The sequence below is a fragment of the Chiloscyllium punctatum genome, chromosome 4 (genome assembly GCF_047496795.1).
Source record: "Chiloscyllium punctatum isolate Juve2018m chromosome 4, sChiPun1.3, whole genome shotgun sequence".
In the NCBI taxonomy this organism is placed as follows: domain Eukaryota; kingdom Metazoa; phylum Chordata; class Chondrichthyes; order Orectolobiformes; family Hemiscylliidae; genus Chiloscyllium; species Chiloscyllium punctatum.
In genome coordinates this window covers 33519753-33541921 of record NC_092742.1, presented here as the reverse complement: position 1 = coordinate 33541921, position 22169 = coordinate 33519753, and the positions used below count along the sequence as shown (strand labels likewise).

Below are 22169 nucleotides of genomic sequence, written 5' to 3'. Positions count from 1 at the left end.
AAGGTGTTATCTGGATAGTAGAAAGCAGGATAAGAAACTCTTTCCCAGATTGTTTTTTTTTAAACAGTTGTGATGTCCCTAGAGCTGTACCTAATTTAGATTAGATTAGATTCCCTACAGTGTGGAAACAGGCCCAACAAGTCCACACTGACTCTCCGAAGAGTAACCCACCCAGACCCATTTCCCTCTGACTAACACTAACAGGCAATTTAGCATGGCCAATTTGCCTAACCTGCACTTCTTTGGACTGTGGGAGGAAACCAGAGCACCCGCAGGAAACCCACGCAGACACGGGGAGAATGTGCAAACTCCACACAGACAGTTGCCCTAGGCTGGAATTGAACCTGGGACCCTGGTGCTGTAAGGCAGCAGTGCTAACCACTGAGCCACCGTGCCACCCCCATTTAAGCTATATTTTTATGAATTTGAGCGTGCTAGAAGTACTGTAACTTTAAACTGTTGATTACCCTATAGGTATTCTCATTCTGGTACTCCTTAATTAGGTTACAACATTTAGCAAGATGTGATTGTGTTAGGGACCTCTTTCTGTGGGAAACACCACAGGGATGAGTTGTTAAATCGAGTTGTTTTGTTGACAACTTCCCCATTATGGTCTGAGAAGTTTTTCCAAGTTATAACATTGGCAGATTTGAAAGATAGGCTTGAGACACAAACCCAAGGCTAAAATGCCTCAAAGCTGCAACCACGTGAGATTCTTTAAAAAGCAAAAAGAACAAAAGATACAGGATGTGCTGCTGATCAAGGGTTGGGTTTGGTGCAAGATACAATAAACTTTTGTTCATGACATGACCTCAGACTTTATTGGGTGGGGCAATTTGTGTTGCCATTTCTGGTTTGACCTTGGGTGTAACATCAGTTTTATTTTTAACTGGTGTACAAATAAACTAAATATTTTTAATTAACAAGCATTTATAATTGAAATATGGGTGGGCAAGGCAAATGCTGTCATAAAGTGGGCTATACATGAAGGAAAGTACACTAGCACAAGATCAACTGTTCAGATCAATAATGTATTAAATGTGTTATCAATGTTGTTAACCCTGCAATCAGTCACTGCTGGAGCACACCACAGAATATATTTTTCTTCTTTGGTAATATGTTCTGTTAACTTTCCACTGGTGGGACTGTTAGGAGAGTTACCATATGGCAAGTTCCACTTGTGGGCAATGTGATTTGAGTAGAATTGATCTGTAATTTTATTTAACAGACTAGCTCCATGTGTTAATGTCCTCTGGCTGTTAGTGCAATGCTGTAAAGCTACTGCCTTTGTTTTAGGGTTTTCCTGTTGCATTTTAGGTTATTGTTTCAAACTCTCACAACCATTAAGTGCTCTGATTTCAATATGTTCCTGTGAATCTGTTGTAAAATGGTGTGTAAATAGGAGAATATCCAGTTTTGAATGCATTATCAATTCTGTATTTCACAGATGTTGCATGTACAATTTGTCAAGAATAGCTGGTTTCTTATTTTAATTCCCTTTAGAGTGTAAACATTAGATTTGCATTCCATTACAGTGAAACATGCTGTTTATTGTATAATCTCAATTGGTTAAAGTCCAACTACTATAATAAATCACTGCTTCAGGAAAATGGAACATGTAATTTATGCAGCCAGTATACTATACATTCTTTTAGACTATTGTTTAAATGGTATAGTAGCACAGCATTTTACAGTAACTTCACTGTACAGCTCTTATGAAAGTAGTATTGTTACTGAAAAATTGAGTTAGCCAATCAATTGCTCATTCTTCTTCTGGATGTCAAAGGAATAACATCAGGACAAAGTAGTAGTTCATATTTGACTGTTGATGTGCCATAGCTAGTTTCTCCTTACTGTACGTTACAGTTACTCTATTTTGGAGCCAAACAAAACTGAGAGGAAAATCCCAAAGCAGTACTTCAGTAGACATCATTACACTATTGTAATTTAGCAGTTTTTCCCATTGTGTAGCTGAACAATGAGGCCCAAGATAATCCAGTATTCAGTTTGTAGCCAGTCGAAAGTGAGGACTGCAGATGCTGGAGATCAAGAGTCGAGAGTGCAGTGCTGGAAAAGCACAGCGGGTCAGGTAGCATCTGAGGAGCAGGGAGAATTGACGTTTCGGGCATAAGCCCTTCATCAGGAATTCCTGGTTTGGGGGGGGTTGTGCCCGGGGTGTCGACTCTCCTGCTCCCCGAATGCTGCCTGACCTGCTGTGCTTTCCCAGCACCACACTCTCGACTTCAATTTGTAGCTAATGCAGATTTAGTTAAATCTCAGCCAAAGTATACAATTGGCATCATTGCCCTGGGGTTAGGGAAGGGAGGGGGAAAATAACCTGTTAGGATTCCCAAATTCTGGGGATTAAATGTTTTGAAGGTTCAGCAAGAATACAATCAATGTTATGATACCTGCTGTGAAATAGCCTTATCATATTTGCAGCACCCACTTCCGAATAGAGAGGTAAAAAAAAACAACTAAAGCGAGGATTGCTGTCTATGGAACAGTTCACCAGGAAGCTGTCACTGACCTTTGGAGAAGAAAGGGCAGAAATGAACTAATTCTTGTAAGCGATGGGAATAATACAAGCAGTGTGTATCTAGCATGACATTTGTCGGGGTAGCTTGAAGCTGAGTACAAGATAAGGCAACAAAACAACTGACTTGTGCTGTGATATTTCATAATTTCCTAAATTTGAATGGTTTAATTCAAATGGGTGGCCCAGTTGTTAGCACTGCTCCTCAGATGCTGCCTGAACTGCTATGCTCTTCCAGCACCACTAATTCAGAAACTGCCGCCTTAGTGTCAAGGACCTGGGTTCAATTCCACCGTCCGGCGTCTGTCTGTGTGGAGTTTGCACATTCTCCCTGTGTCTACCTGGGTTTCCTCCCACAATCCAAAGATGCGCAGTTTCGGTCAATTGGCTGTGTAAAATTACCCATAGTATTCAGGAATGTGTAGGTTAGGTGCATAAGTAATGTAGAGTAATAGGTAGCGGAATAGGTCTAGGTGGGTTAGTCTTCAGAGGGTCTATGTGGACTTGTCGTGCTGAAGGGCTGTTTCCATACTGGAGGGATTCTATGATTATTGAAGAGCTCTGTGAGGCAGGTTCTATCTCAAGATGTTTACTGCTGTATATTTTGCTACAGATGTTTATGTATACTGTTCTGATGTTACTAGCACCTATGGAAGAAAATTCTAGAGTACTAAGAAGTACCTATTAAAAATATTTGACATTTCAAAAACAAATAGTTCAAATTAATTATGAGAACAAAGTTGTGGGAGTTCTTAAAAACAAAGTATAATAATACTGATCAAGGCTTGATACATATGACTTGTATAAACTGTTCAGTAAATTCACGTGGTCAACAATCAATAAATTGAGTTTACAGTATATGTAAAAGAAGGATGGAATCACATGATAGGTTACTGTAACCTGACATATGGCCTTAGAATAAAATTTAATTGGTCCCTAACTGATTCACATTGACCATGGCGCACAATTACTATGCGAGATAAATCATGCAACCAAAGAGAGCAGGAAACGCTGCGTGAATACATTACCATAGATGTGCTGCTCATCTGAGAAAGTCTGCTGTGGATTAAAGCAAATATCTTGTGACTACATTTAATTTCCTTTTCAGCCCTTTCATTTTTTCTCAGTTTAGCTAATATGATTCTTGAGATAAATTTGGTTTTATTTCTGGAATGCTAATCAATTTTCATAACTATTCTATCAAGGGCATTGACTCAAACAGTTTTATTTGTCAAATGTTGAGATGTATTTTCATCCTCTTGCCATGCTTACAGATATATCTATATCCTCAGAAGGATATTTATTAATTGAAAACATTTTAACCACCAAAAACAATTGTAGTTTGTGTCATTTACTCAAAAATTTAGTGTTTGCTCTCCTCGACTAACGTATTGCATTTTAGCTGATCCAAGACAATTCAGTCCATTATATTGGGGTAGTTTACTTTTGTTTTTTTTTAAATTTCAACTTGGTCTTAAATGACCATAATTTCACTAGTATGTAAATTCAAAGGAACTTATTTGAATCATTGCTGTCTCGTACTCTCTCTCTTTCATGTGCTTTATAACATTCCACTGACTTTAGTATGCAGGCATCAGCACATTTATTAAATATTTAATGATATGGAATCTGATTTGCCTAGACCCATGAGACCAACCATTTTCAAAGTTATGAATATTTTGTCTGAGATTCAACTTTATTCACAGTAAGCACTTCAAATTAACAAAACAACAAGCAAATGGAAAAATAATTAATGTTTAGACACTATTTATTGAACATTTTAATGAGAACTGTAATCTGTTTTATGAAGTGCTCAGGCAGATAAATGTTTTCCAATGCTGGTTTGTGGCTGAAAGTTTTGAGGGCGAGCACTATTATTTGCACTGAACTTCTCTTGTATCCTTAGTTCTGTTGCAAATATGATGTTTTATTTGCTATGTTTAGTTGTCTCTTCAAATTTAGGGTGAAATAGAGTAATAATGATCATGTTATCTACTGAGGTCTATCCAGTGACCAGTACATATCACTTAGTTGCCTTGGAAAGCTTATGCTTGGGTTGAGCACCATAAAAGGTAAAAGCAGATTTTCTCAGATGGTTTTGAGCAGTTCAAAATGATAGAAAATGAGGGAGAGAGAGAGACTAGGAAGAGCAGTGCTGGGGTCTGTAGAGAGAAAAGGATGGTTTCCTTATTACCTACAAGGCAGAATGCTTGTCCACTAATCAAAGAACGGCAACCCGCGGCAGTTGAAGGGCATGGAAAGTTTCACCTTTTTGATTTTGCGAGATGGAATCAGCCAAGTCCGACATATATACTTAAAGTCAGTCCATAAATTCTCTGGTTTGAAGGAAAGGACATTTAGTTATGAGGTGTTACAATTCTGAAAAACAGGGAAAAGTGAACTCACTAGAGGAAAGTTTAGACTGTAGTCTTTTCCAGGAAACACTCTTGTGGTAAGCATGCTCTAATGTGCTGCCTGGGGTTATCATCATGTGAAGACATCAATAATAGTTATCCTTTTCTCTAAATTTAAAGTATTAGCTACCCACTAAGTATAGATGTTGCTTTTAGGTTTTGTTTTGTGACTCTAAAAGTGTTAAAATGTGAAATCATGCTGTGCAATTTAAGTTGGTCACTGGGAATTCAAGCATCTTTTAAAAGTTATTGCTTTATTTTGGGTTATAATTTTGTCACACATTATACACTATACAATTACTGAAGACAGTATTGTCAGTTTTTCATAAATTAGCACTGGAGTTGGTCTTAGCACTTACTGAAAGTATGTTTTGTATTTTTAGAGACTACAATTCTTTCCACGTTGTATAATCTTTCCTTACAATTGGGATGTCATATCCTGTTTATTCTGTCGTGCTAATTTTAGTAAAAATACTTCATCCTATATGGGGCACCTCACACTGCTGTCCTGTACACTTGTTAATCAATGTGCAAATTGCTGACAAATCAAACTGAGATGTATTTGAACTATAAAGCTAAATATCCTGTTTTTGAATTGTTTGTGAGATTTGCTAATAGCCGCTGTAAATTATTGACTGTCATCCCACTTTCTTGAGAATTTAGACAATTTAAAATGGTAATGATTTGACTTAATTCTCCTAAGGTATCCAAGTTGTCTGTAGAATACCAAATCTGGCAGTACTATCAATGGGGCAATTTATGCTGCTCAGAGTAAGTGCAGTACTGTTTTGTCAATCCCATCCTCGTTCCCAAATTCACTTAATGCTTAATCCTAGGGATAATCCTAGTAACTATAGGCCAGTGAGTCTCACTTCTGTTGTGGGCAAAGTCTTAGAGAGAATTGTAAGGGATAGGATTTATGCACATCTGGATAAGAGTGATGTGATCAAGGATAGTCAGCATGGTTTTGTGAAGGGCAGGTCGTGCCTCACAAACCTTATTGAATTCTTTGAGAAGGTGACTAAGGAGGTAGATGAGGGGAAAGCGGTAGATGTAGTATATATGGATTTTAGTAAGGCGTTTGATAAGGTCCCCCATGGTAGGCTACTGCAGAAAATACAGAGATATGGCATTGAAGGTGAGTTGGAGGTTTGGATTAGGAATTGGCTCTCTGGAAGAAGACAGAGGGTAGTAGTTGATGGCAAAGGTTCATCTTGGAGTGCCGTCACTAGCGGTGTTCCGCAAGGATCTGTTTTGGGACCATTGCTGTTTGTCATTTTTATAAATGACCTGGAGGAAGGGTTAGAAGGTTGGGTGAGCAAGTTTGCGGATGATACGAAAGTCTGAGGAGTTGTAGACAGTGAGGAAGGATATGGCAGGTTACAGCGGGATATAGAGAAGCTGCAGAGCTGGGCAGAAAGGTGGCAAATGGAGTTCAATGTAGCTAAGTGTGAAGTGATTCACTTTGGTAAGAGTAATAAAAAGATGGATTACTGGGCTAATGGTAGACTACTTGGTAGTGTGGAAGAGCAGAGGGATCTTGGTGTCCATGTACACAGATCTCTGAAAGTTGCCACCCAGGTAAATAGTGCAGTGAAGAAGGCATATGGCGTACTGGCTTTTATTGGTAGAGGAATTGAGTTCCGGAGTCCTGAGGTCATGCTGCAGTTGTATAAGACTCTGGTGCGGCCGCATCTGGAATATTGTGTGCAGTTTTGGTCGCCATACTATAGGAAGGATGTGGAGGCACTGGAACGGGTGCAGAGGAAGTTTACCAGGATGTTGCCTGGTATGGTAGGAAAATCCTATGAGGAAAGGCTGAGGCACTTGGGGTTGTTTTCATTGGAGAAAAGAAGGTTTAGGGGTGATTTGATAGAGGTGTACAAGATGATTAGGGGGTTAGATCGGGTTGACAGTGAGAACCTTTTTCCACGTATGGAGTCAGCTATTACAAGGGGGCATAGCTTTAAATTAAGGGGGGGTAGATATAGGACTGATGTTAGGGGTAGGTTCTTCACTCAGCGAGTCGTAAGTTCATGGAATGCCCTGCCAGTAGCAGTAGTGGACTCTCCCTCTTTATGGGTATTTAAGCGGGCATTGGATAGGTATATGCAGGATAGTGGCTTAGTGTAGGTTAGGGGTGCTTTGATCGGCGCAACATCGAGGGCCGAAGGGCCTGTACTGCGCTGTAATGTTCTATGTTCTATGTTCTATGTTCATTTACGAAAGTAGCTTTAAAAATTATAGATTCCACTTTGACCATCTATGTTATGTTCTAACAATTTACTGTAGACAACAACATTTTCCTGGAATGTTTTTATTCTTTCAAATGGTTTCTTCACCTCCTGGTTTCCTCCGTTTTGAAAACTATCATCTTCAATATTTTTCTTAACGCAAACTTTTCTCCTTTCGTCAACTCCAAGTATACACTTTGATATCTTCCTCAGATTAGTCATTGCCCCTCGGCAGATTCATCTACAACAAAAATTGGTTTTCATCTACATGGTGTTGACACCCACTTCTATCTTTTAAAACCGATTTCTCAACGTTATTCACTACTTTGATTCTTAAGCATAATTTTCAGCCCACATCCCCGAAGTCCACACCATGATACACACCTTATCACCTTCTTAGGCTGAAATAAAGAGGTGTGTTCACCCTCTTAAAAAGTCGTTCCATTGTGTCAAACCACGCAAAGAATTAAGGCCACCAAGCTGGGGGCTAACCCTTGGCACACCGTGCCACCTTAGGCATTCATGCTTTCCATGGCTGCAGCATATGTCATCTGCAGAATGCACTGTAACAACTTCAGGCTGCTTCGATTAGCCCTCCCAAATCTGCAACACCTACTGCTGAGTGGGCAAGAACATTAGATATGAGTGAACACTGTCATTTGAAATCTCCCTCTCCAAGGCTCGCAGAATTAATCCTGCATCACTGCTGGGTCAATATCTAGAAAATCCCTACCTTTTTGGGTGTGAATGCACAAGGACTGTAGTGGTCAAGAAGGTGATATGGTGATGCGTTCTCTTACAATCCAGAATGGACAACTTAAAAGTTACACGGCACCAAGTTATCGTCCAATGGGTTTATTTGGAAGTGCTGGCTTTTGGAGTGCTACCTTCCACAGGTAACGGTGGAGCAGGATCATAAGACACTGAATTTGTAGCAAAAGATCACAGTGTCGTGCAACTGAAATGACATTTTGAACAAACCTAGATTGCTGTTAAGTTTGTTCAATATGTCTTTTCAGTTGCATGACACTATGATCTTTTGCTATAAATTTTGTGTCTTCTGATTCTGCTGCACAGCTACCTGATGAAGGAGTAGCATTCCAAAACCTAGTACTTTGAAATACACCTGTTGGACTATAACCCGGTGTTGTGTGATTTTCAACTTGTCCACTCCAGTCCAACACCAGCACTTCCACATCATGACCACAATCCAGAATGGGACAGTGCTGACCTTGCTAGTAACACCACATACCATGAATGAAGATAACCTAATAATCTCTTGGCTAGTTTTTAATTCCTAAAGCTTGATTAACTCTGATGGTTGTAAAACAAAAACAGAAATTACTGGAGAAACTTGGCATGGGTATAAAGTTCTGTTCACACTCTCCCTTACACCAGATTCCACTCTCAAACTCATTCTTGTTGATATATGTTGATTCTATTCTTTTTCCATGCCTCTGATGCCCAATTTTCATCCTTTTTGCTTAAATCTTTTTTGTCTGAATCTTGCTCCCTTTCCCTCAGCCAAAAATGAAAATATCCATAAGGAATATTTGTAGCAAGAAAGCAGCTGAATTATATTTGACAGGAAAGGGGAACTGTTTGGTGAAGGAATTCAGGCATTGTACAAATTAAGAATAACAGTGAATAAACTTCCCCCATAAATCTTGATCATTCAAAACCCTAAAATTTCAAACTTGAGACTAAAATTTCACCTAATCTTTTGATTTTCCAATTCATTTAAGTCCACCAAATGTGTTAAACTCCATTTATTATTGACACTTCAGATTAATCTCCAAAAGTGTTAATATTTTTCAGGGACAGTTTCTGCAGATAACCATGTACATATTAACTTTGCGAAAATCTTGTTCAAACCTCCAAGCATGCATATCACTTTTTAAACTTCCACATCTTTAAAGAGTGTGATTGAACAACATATTTTGCTGGGTTAAGCAGCATTCCCCATTATTTGGAATTCTCATGCAACCAGGAAAAACTTCAAAGAAAATCTACCAAGTTTCATCAAAAAACTGCCAATTTCCAATGTGAATATGTTCACCTATGTGGTAGTTCTTAGTGCTGCCTGTCATCTCCCCTCATGTAGGCTCCATGACACCTAGTTGAATTTGTGATTGTATTTTATCCAAAATCTTTCACCCACCAATCTACAAAGTTGCCTAAGAGTTCCAACACAAGGGTATGTGGTTTTGACATTGAAACAGAAAATGGAAATACGTGAAAGATTGGAGAAGATTGAAAATTTAAAAATGATTCCAGAGGGCAATTAGGCCTAAATCCCCATCTCCTCAGCCTTGACAACAACTGTTGCTAAAGACGCAAATTTTAGTTCTTTTGATGATCCTAATGACATACAATCAGAGTATTCAGAACCAAGTAAATATGTCGCAGTCCAATTTAGAGGTAAGTTTTTTTTGTTTAAGGAACGCAAGAGTACACTGTATTGGGTTTCAAGAAGACTAATTCTCATACAATCTGCAAATTCAAGTAATCAGCATCGCTATTGCATATATACAGTATATCAGGTAAATGGGAGTTTATTGTATTTAGTTATGATAAATGTTTGTTGAAATCCACCACTAACTAAATGTTGTCAATCTTGTTAATTCATACATCAATGAATCAGAAATGAAATGATTTTTTCTGTATATTGGTGTCAAAGATGGCCTCTTGCCAAATTAAGACCAAAATATAAAATATGAACTGAAGTTAATATCATATTATAGGTTATTCATTCTGTTGCCCTTGTGTTTGTGATTTCTTAACCGTGTTAACTAAAATAAGGCATTTGGCATTGCAGACTTAAGTATTGACTATCAATTTTCAAGAGGAAAGATTTGTTCAAACCATAAGCTAAGCAGCTGAAATCTTGTTACAAAAGTAGCCTCCAGTTCAGGCCATCATACAATAAGTTGCAATGTTCTAAATTCTTGTATTTGTAAGAAGTAACAAGTGTAATTCAAGTGTGTTTATCTTTATGCAAATAGAATTTGCTAATTGTTGAATGTTTAACATAATCTATATATAAAGCACAGGGCTTGCCAGTAAAATCACCACTTTACATATGGATGATGGTATGCGGCTCTTCCTATTGGGTTTTGCAGGGTTTTTTGGATAGGAAACAGCAGATTTTTCAGCAATTCAGGGGGAAAAGTATCATGTAATCTGCTGTATTAAAGCTACAGCACTGGCATCATAAAAAGGCAGGATTTAATATTAACAGCTTTTGAAGATTTGAATATTTTAAGACCTCTTGCAGCTTTGAAAGAGTTTTCCATTATTTTTGTACGTGTCTTATATAGACTAACAGGATTTACTTTATGGCTTCAATGGCACTGGGCCTTGTCTGAGAACTTACTGGGTGAGAGCCAGTGCGGGTGTGATAGATTGGGACATGCTGCCTTCTATCGTGTCACTCTATCTAGTAAGAAAATGAAACAAATTTTCCTGACTCGAACTATTTACCTCGGTAAAATGTCCTGCCTCAGCGTATCCCCATGCTTTAAAACGTGCACTGCTTATTTGTATTTCGGGAACAGGGTATTGAGCACAGCATAGAGCCAGACTTCTCAATCCCAGAAGCGAAATGTAGGTGGTCACAAGTAGGTAAATCATAGAACATCCGCATCCCACATGTGAATTAAAAACCAAGAAAAAATCTTGGCTGATCTGATTTTTAACCACGACTCTACATTCCTGCATATTCCTGATAATCTTCCATCCACTTGGTCATTGAAAATTACGAAATTAGGAGGGATGGTGGTAAGTTGCTTACTTGAACCACGGCAGTCCATGAGGTGTCGATGTTTCATTGGCTGTAAAGTACCTTGGCAAACTAGTATTTTGCATCTCATTCTAAGCATTTAAAATATTTAAAAACCTGCCCTCCCTTGAACAATTGTAAATTCACCGTGCTATTGGGGAAGGGCGTTCTGGGATTTTTAAGCCAGTTGACACTGGAGGGAATGCTGTTCAACATCAGGATGGTGCCTCGCATGGTGGAGAACTTGGAGATGGTGGTGCTCCCTCACTGCTCATAGAATCATAGAGATGTACAGCATTGAAACAGACCCTTCGGTCCAATCCATCCATGCCAACCAGATAACTCAAACCAATCTAGTCCCACCTGCCAGCACCTGGCGCATATCTCTCTGTCTTGTTAGGCCAGTATTTCTCCAAATGGGATCTGGAGACCCCCAAAAGGGTTCGTCAGACTTGCCAAGGATGCCAAGAAATAGTTGAGCAGTCTTCCAATGCACAACAATTGATGTGTTCATTAGGAGGTGGGTTTTCTCCCACATTCCAAAGGCTGTGGATTGGCTGTTCTAAATCACCCATAGTGTCCATGTTAGGTAGATTAACAATGGTAAATGTGGGGTTACGGGGATAGGGTGGGGGAGTGGCTCTGGGTGGGATGTCCTTTTGGAGGGTCAGTAGAGTCTCAATGGGCTGAATGAGTACCAAAGTGTGCTGGCTAGAGGCTTCTCTAGGACTCCATAATGTTTTTATAATCTGGTCAGCCTTGCAGTCCTCACAGCCTTTACAACCACCATGGCCCCAAAACACACCTCGCCAATGTCACCCTATACTTACCATCCAACCCAGATGCCCTTCTTTCTTCACAGCCAATCCTTTAATACCCAAAATAGGCAAATCTCAAACATTTTAATTCTACCCAAACTTTTAAGTAGTTTCCTTAATTGTCAATCAAACTGCAAGCTCAGTCCCTGCCTACTGAGATTGTAACATTGGAAACTGTCAAGCATTCATAATAACTTATTATCAGCCTCAGGGGAATGTCAACAAAGACTCAAACTGCAAAACCAGATGCTAGTGTTCTTTGTTATCCTGCACTACATTGCAGATGCGATTTTTTTTAAACTTCCAATGACAGCTGCAGTTTGTCTTAAAAATATCACGTCATAATAGTTATACAGATTGTATCCATCCTTCAAGAGCACATGGCTCTTTCATCAATTTGTGGCTGCAGCATTTTAAGTTGAGTCCTTGCAGCAGCCAAACTGAGGACCGTTTGAACTCAGCACTGTGTTTTTGTGGCTTTGCAGAGGTTGAGTTGTGTGAATTATTTTCCAGAATACAGAGGAACCTCGATTATCTGAAGGACACTGGTGAGTAGTATTTCGGTTGGTTACTTGAATGCTAGATCTTGCCGAATAATCCGATATTCGGATAATCAAATGCCCGATAATTGAGGTTCCTCTGTATCTCTCTAAAAATGAAATCTGACAAGAAATGGGTTTCACATGATATTTCTAAAGGTCTATGGAGGCTTGTTGATAATACAAAAATCTGACCCTTTTAACTTTGTGGCTCCTACCAGGTATTCCACACTTCATATGTGAATTAATAAATCAGTGACTTGTATTTATGTGTCACTCTGAGTTAACTGCAAGTGTACAGGAAACCCTGAGCTATTGGAAAGTGTGCAAGTGAGTGGAAACAAAGCTGCAAGCTATAGGCCTTTTTATGTCCAAGTAGCTTTTTTTTATTACTTAATATTTTTGGCTTCTTTGACAACTTGATTTCCTACACATCTTTGCAAATGAAGTCGACTTTTAGTCACTTTGTGTTGTGGAAGAATACTTAGTGTGTGTGTACTGCAATACCTGATTTCTTTAACTTGTTTTTCTCTTCTGTGAGTGTGTTTGTGTTTTGTAAGAAGAGGTGCTACTTCTACAAAGGGGATTTTAAACCTTGAAGCCCAAGACACTGTAGCCAATGATGGGCTGAGGGAGCAGGATTGAAGAATAGGTTTACTCTTGTTGTAGATTTGCTGTTGCCTTTACCTTACTTCCTTTAGGCATTACGTTTTAGTGTTCAGGAGTTTAGAACATAGAACAATACAGCGCAGAACAGGCCCTTCGGCCCTCGATGTTGCACCGACCTGTGAACTATTCTCAGCTCGTTCCCCCTACACTATCCCAAAATCATCCATGTGCTTATCTAAGGATTGTTTAAATCTCCCTAATGTGGCTGAGTTGACTACACTAGCAGGTAGGGCATTCTAAGCCCTTACCACTCTCTGCGTAAAGAAACTGCCTCTGACATCTGTCTTAAATCTATCACCCTCAATTTGTAGTTATGCCCCCTTGTACAAGCTGACGTCATCATCCTAGGAAAAAGACTTTCACTGTCTACCCAATCTAATCCTCCGATCATCTTGTATGTCTCTATCAAATCCCCTCTTAGCTGCCTTCTTTCCAATGAGAACAGGTTCAAGTCTCTCAGCCTTTCCTCATAAGACCTTCCCTCCAGACCAGGCAACATCCTGGTAAATCTCCTCTTCAATGCTTACACATCCTTCCCGAAATAAGAGGACCAGAACTGTACACAATATTCCAAGTGTGGCCGCACCAGCGTTTTGTATAGTTGCAGCATGATATTGCGGTTCCGGAACTCAATCCCTCTACCAATGAAACTAACACACTGTATGCCTTCTTAACAGCACTATCCACCTGGGTGGCAACTTTCAGGGATCTATGTACATGGACTCCAAGATCCCTCTGCACATCCACAATACTAAGAATCTTTCCATTGACCCAGTACTCTGCCTTCCTGTTATTCTTCCCAAAGTGCATCACCTCATATTTAGCTGCATTGAACTCCATTTGCCACCTCTCAGCCCAATTCTGCAGTTTATCCAAGTCCCCCTGCAACCTGTAACATTCTTCCACACTGTCCATTACTCCACCGACTTTCATGTCATCTGCAAATTTACTAATCCATCCACCTATGCCTGTGTCTAAGTCATTTATAAAAATGACAAACAGTGGTCCCAAAACAGATCCTTGTGGCACATCATTAGTAACTGGACTCCAGGCTGAATATTTTCCCATTAACCACTACTCACTGCCTTCTTTCAGGAAGCCAGTTTCTAATCCAAACTACCAAATCACCCTCAATTCCATGCCTCTGCATTTTCTCCAACAGCCTACCATGTGGAACCTTATCAAAGGCTTTACTGAAGTCCGTGTATAACACGTCAAATGCTCTACCCTCATCTACATGCTTGGTCACCTTCTCAAAAAACTCAATGAGGTTTGTGAGACACGACCTGCCCTTGACGAAACCATGTTGACTATCTAAAATCAAATTGTTGTTTGCTAGATGATTATAAATCTTATCTCTTATAATCCCTTCCAAAACCTTTCCTACAACAGACGTAAGGCTCACTGGTTTATCTTGTGTATTTTGCTTTCTGCTGCAGCATAGAAATGTTAGCTCAGTTTTTTTTCTGCTTTTTTTTAACGGCAGATGCAGTCTTCCTACTCAACAGCTGTCTGTTAAATAGTGACTTTTTCAGTTGAATTCTGGGAAAGTGGCACGCATTAGCTAGCATTTTAAGTCCCAGTTTTTAACCTGTCTGTAATTTTCTATGTGTCTGAGAAGACCAGATATATAGTTTAGTGTAATTAGCTTGAGCTGGGTGCTAATATCCAAAGTAAAACACTACTAATATACAAGTAGTTTAAAAAGTCCAAAATCAGCTTCAGTTTCTGGTTGGGCCTTTTCAGCACAACTTCCTTGTACTTTCTAGAATTCAGGAGAGAATAGTTCATTCTGACTGCCCATTGCAATCCTTCATATCTTTGTATCTCAGACTTATTCTTGCTAACATGAGTATGTTGTTTGTAAAGTTACTGTCATTCATCCTCAGTTTTGGATGCTGCATTGTGATAGTTGACTTCTCTTGGCAGGGTCAGTCAGGCACTACTGTTGATGTAAGATTAAATTGTTTGTCTGACAGCTTCATTTGTCTGAAACCTGAGACAGGCAGCACCAGAGTAATTCATGATGCTATTAATGGTTGATCAGCCAGCCCCTCTCGATGGTAGAATTTTGTGCAGTGGTCCTATCACCGGGTGGGGGGTGGGGACATGCTGGGGCTGGGATAATTTCCATTCACCACCTCAATTCTCTAAGGTAATAGTGCCAGACCATTGGGATCAATACCATGATGAGTGTATTCATCACGGTCACCAGACATATCCTCATATTAATCATTTGGTAGTACAGAACTTATGTTGTTTGAAAAGCAGACACTTTGTCAAAACCTTTCAGCTTGCTCTCATAGCATTTCACAAGAAAGGGGAATGTTTTTACAGCACATGAGAAGAGCATGCTGGTCATTTATTGAGTGGACTCTGATGAAGGTGTTGTCATGGAGAAAGGGCAAATCAGTTGATACTGTGGACCTTTGCTTAAATTCAGACCAGGCTGACACTGATTTGTCCAAGCATTTGCCCTCTGGAATGAACCAGAGAATGGCCGTTACTTATTTTGTTCAGTTGAAACAAATGCCATATGTGTACAAGGCCCTGTGTGCAAAACATGTGCCTGACTGTCAATCCTGAATTGGTTGTCAGCATAATGCTTAGCACCGTGTTGTCCAATTGTGGAATCACCTCTAATGTTTAGAGCTTTGTAAGTACAGGCTGTTTGGATATGGTCGATACCTTGCCTGTTGCAGATAGCTGAAGGGATAAACTGGTTTGTTTGATTAGGTCAGCCAACGTTTGGGACGTTTGGCCTCCGTACACAATACCACACCAGCACTAAAATTTACACAGTTGCGTGATAGGCCAAACCATATTGGTTTCACAGCAGCACCCTTGTTGTAGTGGACATCACTCGTGTTATGACTGTATAAGAACACTTCCATGATAGACTGGGCACTTTTTTCAGGACTAAGTCATAGCTCTAAGCCCATTTTGAGTTTGCCTCATATAGATAGCAAGAAATTATCTGATCATTTAACCCTCAGCTTATTCAGTTGCCCCGGTTTAAGCTGAAAGATTCTATTTCAGTATTTTTGACTGTGAACTGAAATGAATAAAGAAATATTTTAAAAGCCAAGGATTAATGAAGGATTGCTTCCCTTTCTTAAAAATCAGTTAGACTGTGCTCATTGTAAGTGCTGTTTACACAGGTGTTTGTTCAAACAAACAGTGGAAGGGAAGGTCCAGTTTGCAGATGAGCTGGAGTTAGATGTGTATGAAGGGAGCTTCAGCTGGTGACAAGTAGCTGATTGGTTTGTGGACTAATAACAAGCTCTTGATGACAGAAGTCCTTCTTGCCAGCCAACAGCTGTGATTGACTCCCAGGTATCTGGACACATTGTGGGTTTGAATGTATGGATCAGAAGCCATGTGATCTCTGGGGTTTGGGGTGGGGGGAAGAGAGAGAGAGACCTGCTTTTGCTTTGTAGTAAAAAGCAACTAAAGCCTGAAGAGAACCATTTGTTTCCAACTTCACAGTTTATAGCAACTAATAAGTTTACTATCAGTGTGGAAGCAGGCCATCCACCCCATCGAGTCACACGGCACCCTTCCAACCCCAAAGAGCATCCCACCAAGACTGGCTCCTCCTCCCCCACCATGCCTGTAACCTTGCATTTCCCATGGCTAACCCACCTAGTCTACGCATGCCTAGCCACCAAGGACAATTTCCCAAGGCCAGTCCACTTAACTTGCACAACTCGGACTGTGGGAGGAAACCCACGCAGACACTAGGGTGAATGTCTGCACAGTTGCCTGAGACTGGAATTGAACCTGAGTCCCTGATGCTGTGAAGCAGCACTCCCAATAAGTTAGGACCTTCTTAGAATTGTGAGCTGCACTTCCTGCAAACAAGTATTCACAGAAGGAACATTGATAAGCAGGGTTCTGGTCAGCAAAAAGAACGGGTCTCTTGAACTGCCTTTCCAATCTTTTCCTCTGCCAATCGCACCCATGTTTTTATTTCTGCCTGTCTGCGTTTCATAAGTGGATTAGGACTTTTAACTAGGTAAAAACAATGACTGCAGATGCTGGAAACCACATTCTGGATTAGTGGTGCTGGAAGAGCACAGCAGTTCAGGCAGCATCCGAGGAGCAGTAAAATCAACGTTTCGGGCAAAAGCCCTTAATCAGGAATAAAGGCAGAGAGTCTGAAGCGTGGAGAGATAAGCTAGAGGAGGGTGGGGGTAGGGAGAAAGTAGCATAGAGTACAATAGGTGAGTGGGGGAGGGATGAAGGTGATTGGTTGGGGGGAGGGGGAGTGGATAGGTGGAAAAGAAGATAGGCAGGTAGGACAAGTCATGGGGACAGTGCTGAGCTGGAAGTTTGGAACTAGGGTGAGGTGGGGAAGGGGAGATGAGGAAACTGTTGAAGTCCACATTGATGCCCTGGAGTTGAAGTGTTCCGAGGCGGAAGATGGGGCGTTCTTCCTCCAGGCGTCTGGTGGTGAGGGAGCGGCGGTGAAGGAGGCCCAGGACCTCCATGTCCTTGACAGAGTGGGAGGGGGAGTTGAAATGTTGGGCCACAGGGCGGTGTGGTTGATTGGCGCGGGTGTCCCGGAGATGTTCCCTAAAGCGCTGTGCAAGGAGGCGTCCAGACTCCCCAATGTAGAGGAAATTGTATCGGGAGCAACGGATACAGTAAATGATAATAGTAGATGTGCAGGTAAAACTTTGGATGTGGAAGGCTCCTTTAGGGCCTTGGACGGAGGTGAGGGAGGAGGTGTGGGCGCAGGTTTTGCAATTCCTGTGGTGGCAGGGGAAGGTGCCAGGATGGGAGGGTGGGTTTTAGGGGGGCGTGGACCTGACCAGGTAGTCATGAAGGTAAAGGTCTTTGCGGAAGGTGGAAAGGGGTGGGGAGGGAAATATATCTTTTTGGGGTCTTTTTGGAGGTGGCGGAAATGTCAGCGGATGATTTGGTTTATGTGAAGGTTGGTAGGGTGGAAGGTGAGCACGAGGGGCGTTCTGTCCTTGTTACGGGTGGAGGGGTGGGGTCTGAGGGTGGAGGTGCGGGATGTGGACGAGATGCGTTGGAGGGCATCTTTAACCACGTGGGAAGGGAAATTGCGGTCTCTAAAGAAGGAGGCCATCTGGTGTGTTCTGTGGTGGAACTGGTCCTCCTGGGAGCAGATACGGTGGAGGTGGAGGAATTGGGAATACATTTTTGCAAGAGATAGGGTGGGAAGAGGTGTAATCCAGGTAGCTGTGGGAGTCGGGTTTGTAAAAAATGTCAGTGTCAAGTCGGTCGTCATTAATGGAGGTGGAGAGGTCCAGGAAGGGGAGGGAGGTGTCAGAGATGGTCCAGGTAAATTTAAGGTCAGGGTGGAATGTGTTGGTGAAGTTGATGAATTGCTCAACCTGCTCGCGGGAGCACGAGGTGGCGCCAATGCAGTCATCGACGTAGCGGAGGAAGAGGTGGGGAGTGGTGCCGGTGTAATTATGGAAGATCGACTGTTCTACGTAACCAACAAAGAGACAGGCATAGCTGGGGCCCATACGTGTGCCCATGGCTACGCCTTTGGTCTGGAGGAAGTGGGAGGATTCGAAGGAGAAATTGTTAAGGGTGAGGACCAGTTCGGCCAAACGAATGAGAGTGTCGGTGGAACGATACTGTTGGGGATGTCGGGAGAGGAAGAAATGGAGGGCTTGGAAGCCCTGGTCATGGCGGATGGAGGTGTAGAGGGATTGGATGTCCATGGTGAAGATGAGGCGTTGGGGGCCGGGGAAACGGAAGTCTTGGAGGAAGTGGAGGGCGTGGGTGGTGTCTCGAACGTATGTGGGGAGTTCCTGGACTGGAGGGATAGGACATTGTCGAGGTAGGTAGAGGTGAGTTCAGTGGGGCAGGAGCATGCTGAGACAATGGGTCGACCAGGGTGGTCAGGCTTGTAGATCTTGGGAAGGAGGTAGAACCGGGCAGTGTGGGGTTCCCGGACTATGAGGTTGGAAGCTGTGGGTGGGAGATCTCCTGAGGTGATGAGGTTCTGTATGGTCTGGGAGATGATGGTTTGGTGATGGGGGTGGGGTCATGGTCGAGGAGGCGGTAGGAAGAGGTGTCCTCGAGTTGGCGTTTGGCTTCAGCGATGTCGAGGTCAGTGCGCCAGACTACCACTGTGCCCCCTTTATCCGCTGGCTTGATGGTGAGGTTGGGATTGGAGCAGAGGGATTGGAGGGCTGCGCGTTGTGAGGGTGAGAGGTTGGAGTGGGGGAGGGGGTAGACAGGTTGAGGCGATTAATGTCCCGGCGGCAGTTGGAAATGAAGAGGTCGAGGGCAGGTAATAGGCCAGCACGGGGTGTCCAGGTGGATGCAGTGTGTTGGAGGTGGGCGAAAGGGTCCTCGGAAGGTGGGCGGGAGTCCTGATTATGAAAGTAAGCTCGGAGGTGGATGCGGCGGAAGAATTGTTCGACGTCACGGTGTGTATTAAATTCATTGATGCGTGGATGGAGGGGGATGAAGGTGAGTCCTTTGATGAGGACTGATCGTTCGTCCTCAGTGAGGGGAAGGTCTGGAGGGATGATAAAAACTCGGCAGGGCTGGGAGCTGGGATCTGGGATCTGGTATGGGTGTAGAGCTGGGAGTGGGGGTGGAGCCAGTAACTGAAGTGGATGTGATGGTGGGGGGAATGGGGGTGGAGTCATGAGCGGGGTGGTTTTCCCCTCGGGGTTCTGGGGGCCAGGAATGGTGACAGTGGGATCTGTGGGGGGCGTGTCAGCAGAATGCAGGTGAGTGGTGTTGGTGGGGGCAGAACTGGTGGCAGACACAACAGTAGGGGTGGGGGAAGTCACTGAGTGTGTGACATCAGCGATGATGTGAGGGGCGGAAGTGATGTCACGTGTGATGCACGAGGAATTGTGAGGGGTGGAAGTGGTTGTGGGAGTGGCAATGATGGGGGCGGAAGTAACATCATCAATCAGCATGGGTGTGGCAACTGCAACAGCTGAATGGCTAATGGCATCCGAGCAGTTCCAGAGGCCGGGGGAATCTTTTGGAATGTTTGAGGAGCGCTGGTTATGGAGGTGGGTAGATAAAAAGTTTGTTGTACTTTCAGTTTTTGATGTTTGAGATGGAGTTGAAACACTGTTTGTTGAGAGTATGAATTCTCCTGAGGATGTAGTACAGAGTGGGTCCTTTGCAATTCTGAGAGAGTGTGGCCCTGAGCTGAGGCAGGGCTGACTGTCGAGAGGTTAGGTGCTGGCGCATTGCTGCAGGTGTGGAGCGGAAGATCTTGATAGGACTTTAACTAGTAGAGTTATGTCAATGGTCCATAATTTTTTCATTAAAACTAGAATATTTATTTGTAATAAATAGTAATTCTTGCTAAGTACAGAAACCTGTTTGTAAAAAAAGAACAAAAGAACTGTGGATGCTGGGAATCTGAAACAAAACTAGAAAATTTCAGCAAGTCTGGCAGTGTCTGTGGAAAGAAATCAGAGTTAATGTGTCAGGTCCAGTGACCCTTCAGAACTTTTTTTGTGTTTTGAGACAGAAAACTGTTCTGTGCTTTCTGTCAATTGGATCTGAAAGACAAATTGGAGGTACAACATCAAGCATGCAAAGCCCTTTTTAAGAGGTTGAGAAAGTGATGACTGCAGATGCTGGAGATCCGAGTCGAGAGTGTGGTGCTGGAAAAGCACAGCAGGTCAGGTAGCCTCCGAGCAGCAGGAGAATCAACATTTCGGGCATAAGGTCTTCATCACTCACTCCTGATCATTCTGCTGCTTGGATGCTGCCTGACCTATAATGCTTCTCAAGCACCCCGCACTCAACCCTTTTGAAGAGGTTGCCAATTAAAGCCAATGTGCATGTTGCTCATTGAAGGTAGACTTGCAGTAGATGGTGGTAGAGAACACCCTGGCATGTCTCCGAATGAGCACATCAAGAAAAGGAGCTCATTTTTAAGAAAATAACTATTAGAGGTTCTACTGAACACCTGTGGAGCTGCATGCCTTCAGGAGAAAAGGAAGTAGACTGAAGGAAAGCCAGACTTTGTGACCTTATTCTGCACAAACCTTGGAGCAAATTGACTTTAGCTGAGCTGCGGAGCTTTCATTTGGGCATGTCATATTGAAGATCTCTTTTTATGTGTATCCTACTAATCCCGTGATATACCTATGCTTTTTTTTATTTTGCTACAATTTTGTCTTTTTGCAATGTTTTCAAGTTCTGTAGATGGAATAGTATCTTGCTGTTCTATTTTGTAGGAATCTAATCAGCCTATGTTGATGAAGTTGAAGCCTCATTTCTGCTGGATGAAGGGGCTTGCATGTAAAGTATTTGGACCAAATATGTAACCTGCATTAGCTCTCTTCACCTGGCAAATTTACTTTGGCATGTGGAATAGTGATATTATTTTAGGTTTTCTGAATTTAAACCATTTTTAAAATAAATGTTAGCATAGTTTTAAACCTTTAATCTGATTTTTATATATTCCTCTGTATTTGTCTTCAGAAAATGGAAAATTTAACTGGACATTTTAGCTTATTTCAAAAGCATAGACAATAAATTCGATCGAATTTGCTTTTTTTAAAAAAGTCACACTATTTATACTAATAGTTATGCCTGTAAAATAAGCATTTCTCATTTTTTAAATAAAATGCATGATTTTTGATGTTTAACATTTTATATTTTGATGTTTTGAACTCTAGTTAATTACTTGCTATCCATAGGAAAATAATCCTATGAGTAGCAATTAACTTAATTCTTTTACTTTGCAGTAACCATCACCGTCGGTGGAAAGCAACATTTGCTTGGTCTATATGATACTGCTGGACAGGTATGAAAAAAGCTGAATTTCACACTCTACTGACTATGTACAAAATATTGAGATTCTTGCACCAAATAAACTTTTAGGCTTGGGTCTGTATAGTAAATTATCGAAGTTATATGGAGGATTTAGTTATAAGTTTAAAATGGCTTTCAGTACTTAGTTGTTTAGATGGGCACAAATAATTTGGCAATTGTAAAATATGTTAACAGCTTTGACAGGAAATGGTACCTTAATTTTGTAACAGCTGAAAGTATGTTGCAGATACTTGTAAAGTTAAAAATCACATCCTACAAATTATTAGACTTGCTTAAAATTTTATCAAATTGCTTCCTGCGTACTGAGACCAAATTGGGTAACTTGCTTTCAAGATTGACCTGGCTTAATTTTGTTTTGTTTAGTGATGTA

At 41.6% G+C, this 22169-nt stretch overlaps 1 protein-coding gene across 1 annotated transcript in view; it reads left to right on the top strand.

The window, feature by feature from the left end:
- Window positions 1-22169, top strand: part of rhoj (ras homolog family member J) — a 49568-nt gene that overhangs the window by 5714 nt on the left and 21685 nt on the right. Inside the window, exon 2 of the mRNA XM_072568341.1 lies at window positions 21712-21770. Within this exon, the coding sequence (XP_072424442.1) occupies window positions 21712-21770 (59 nt within the window). The remainder of the gene's footprint in view (window positions 1-21711; window positions 21771-22169) is intronic.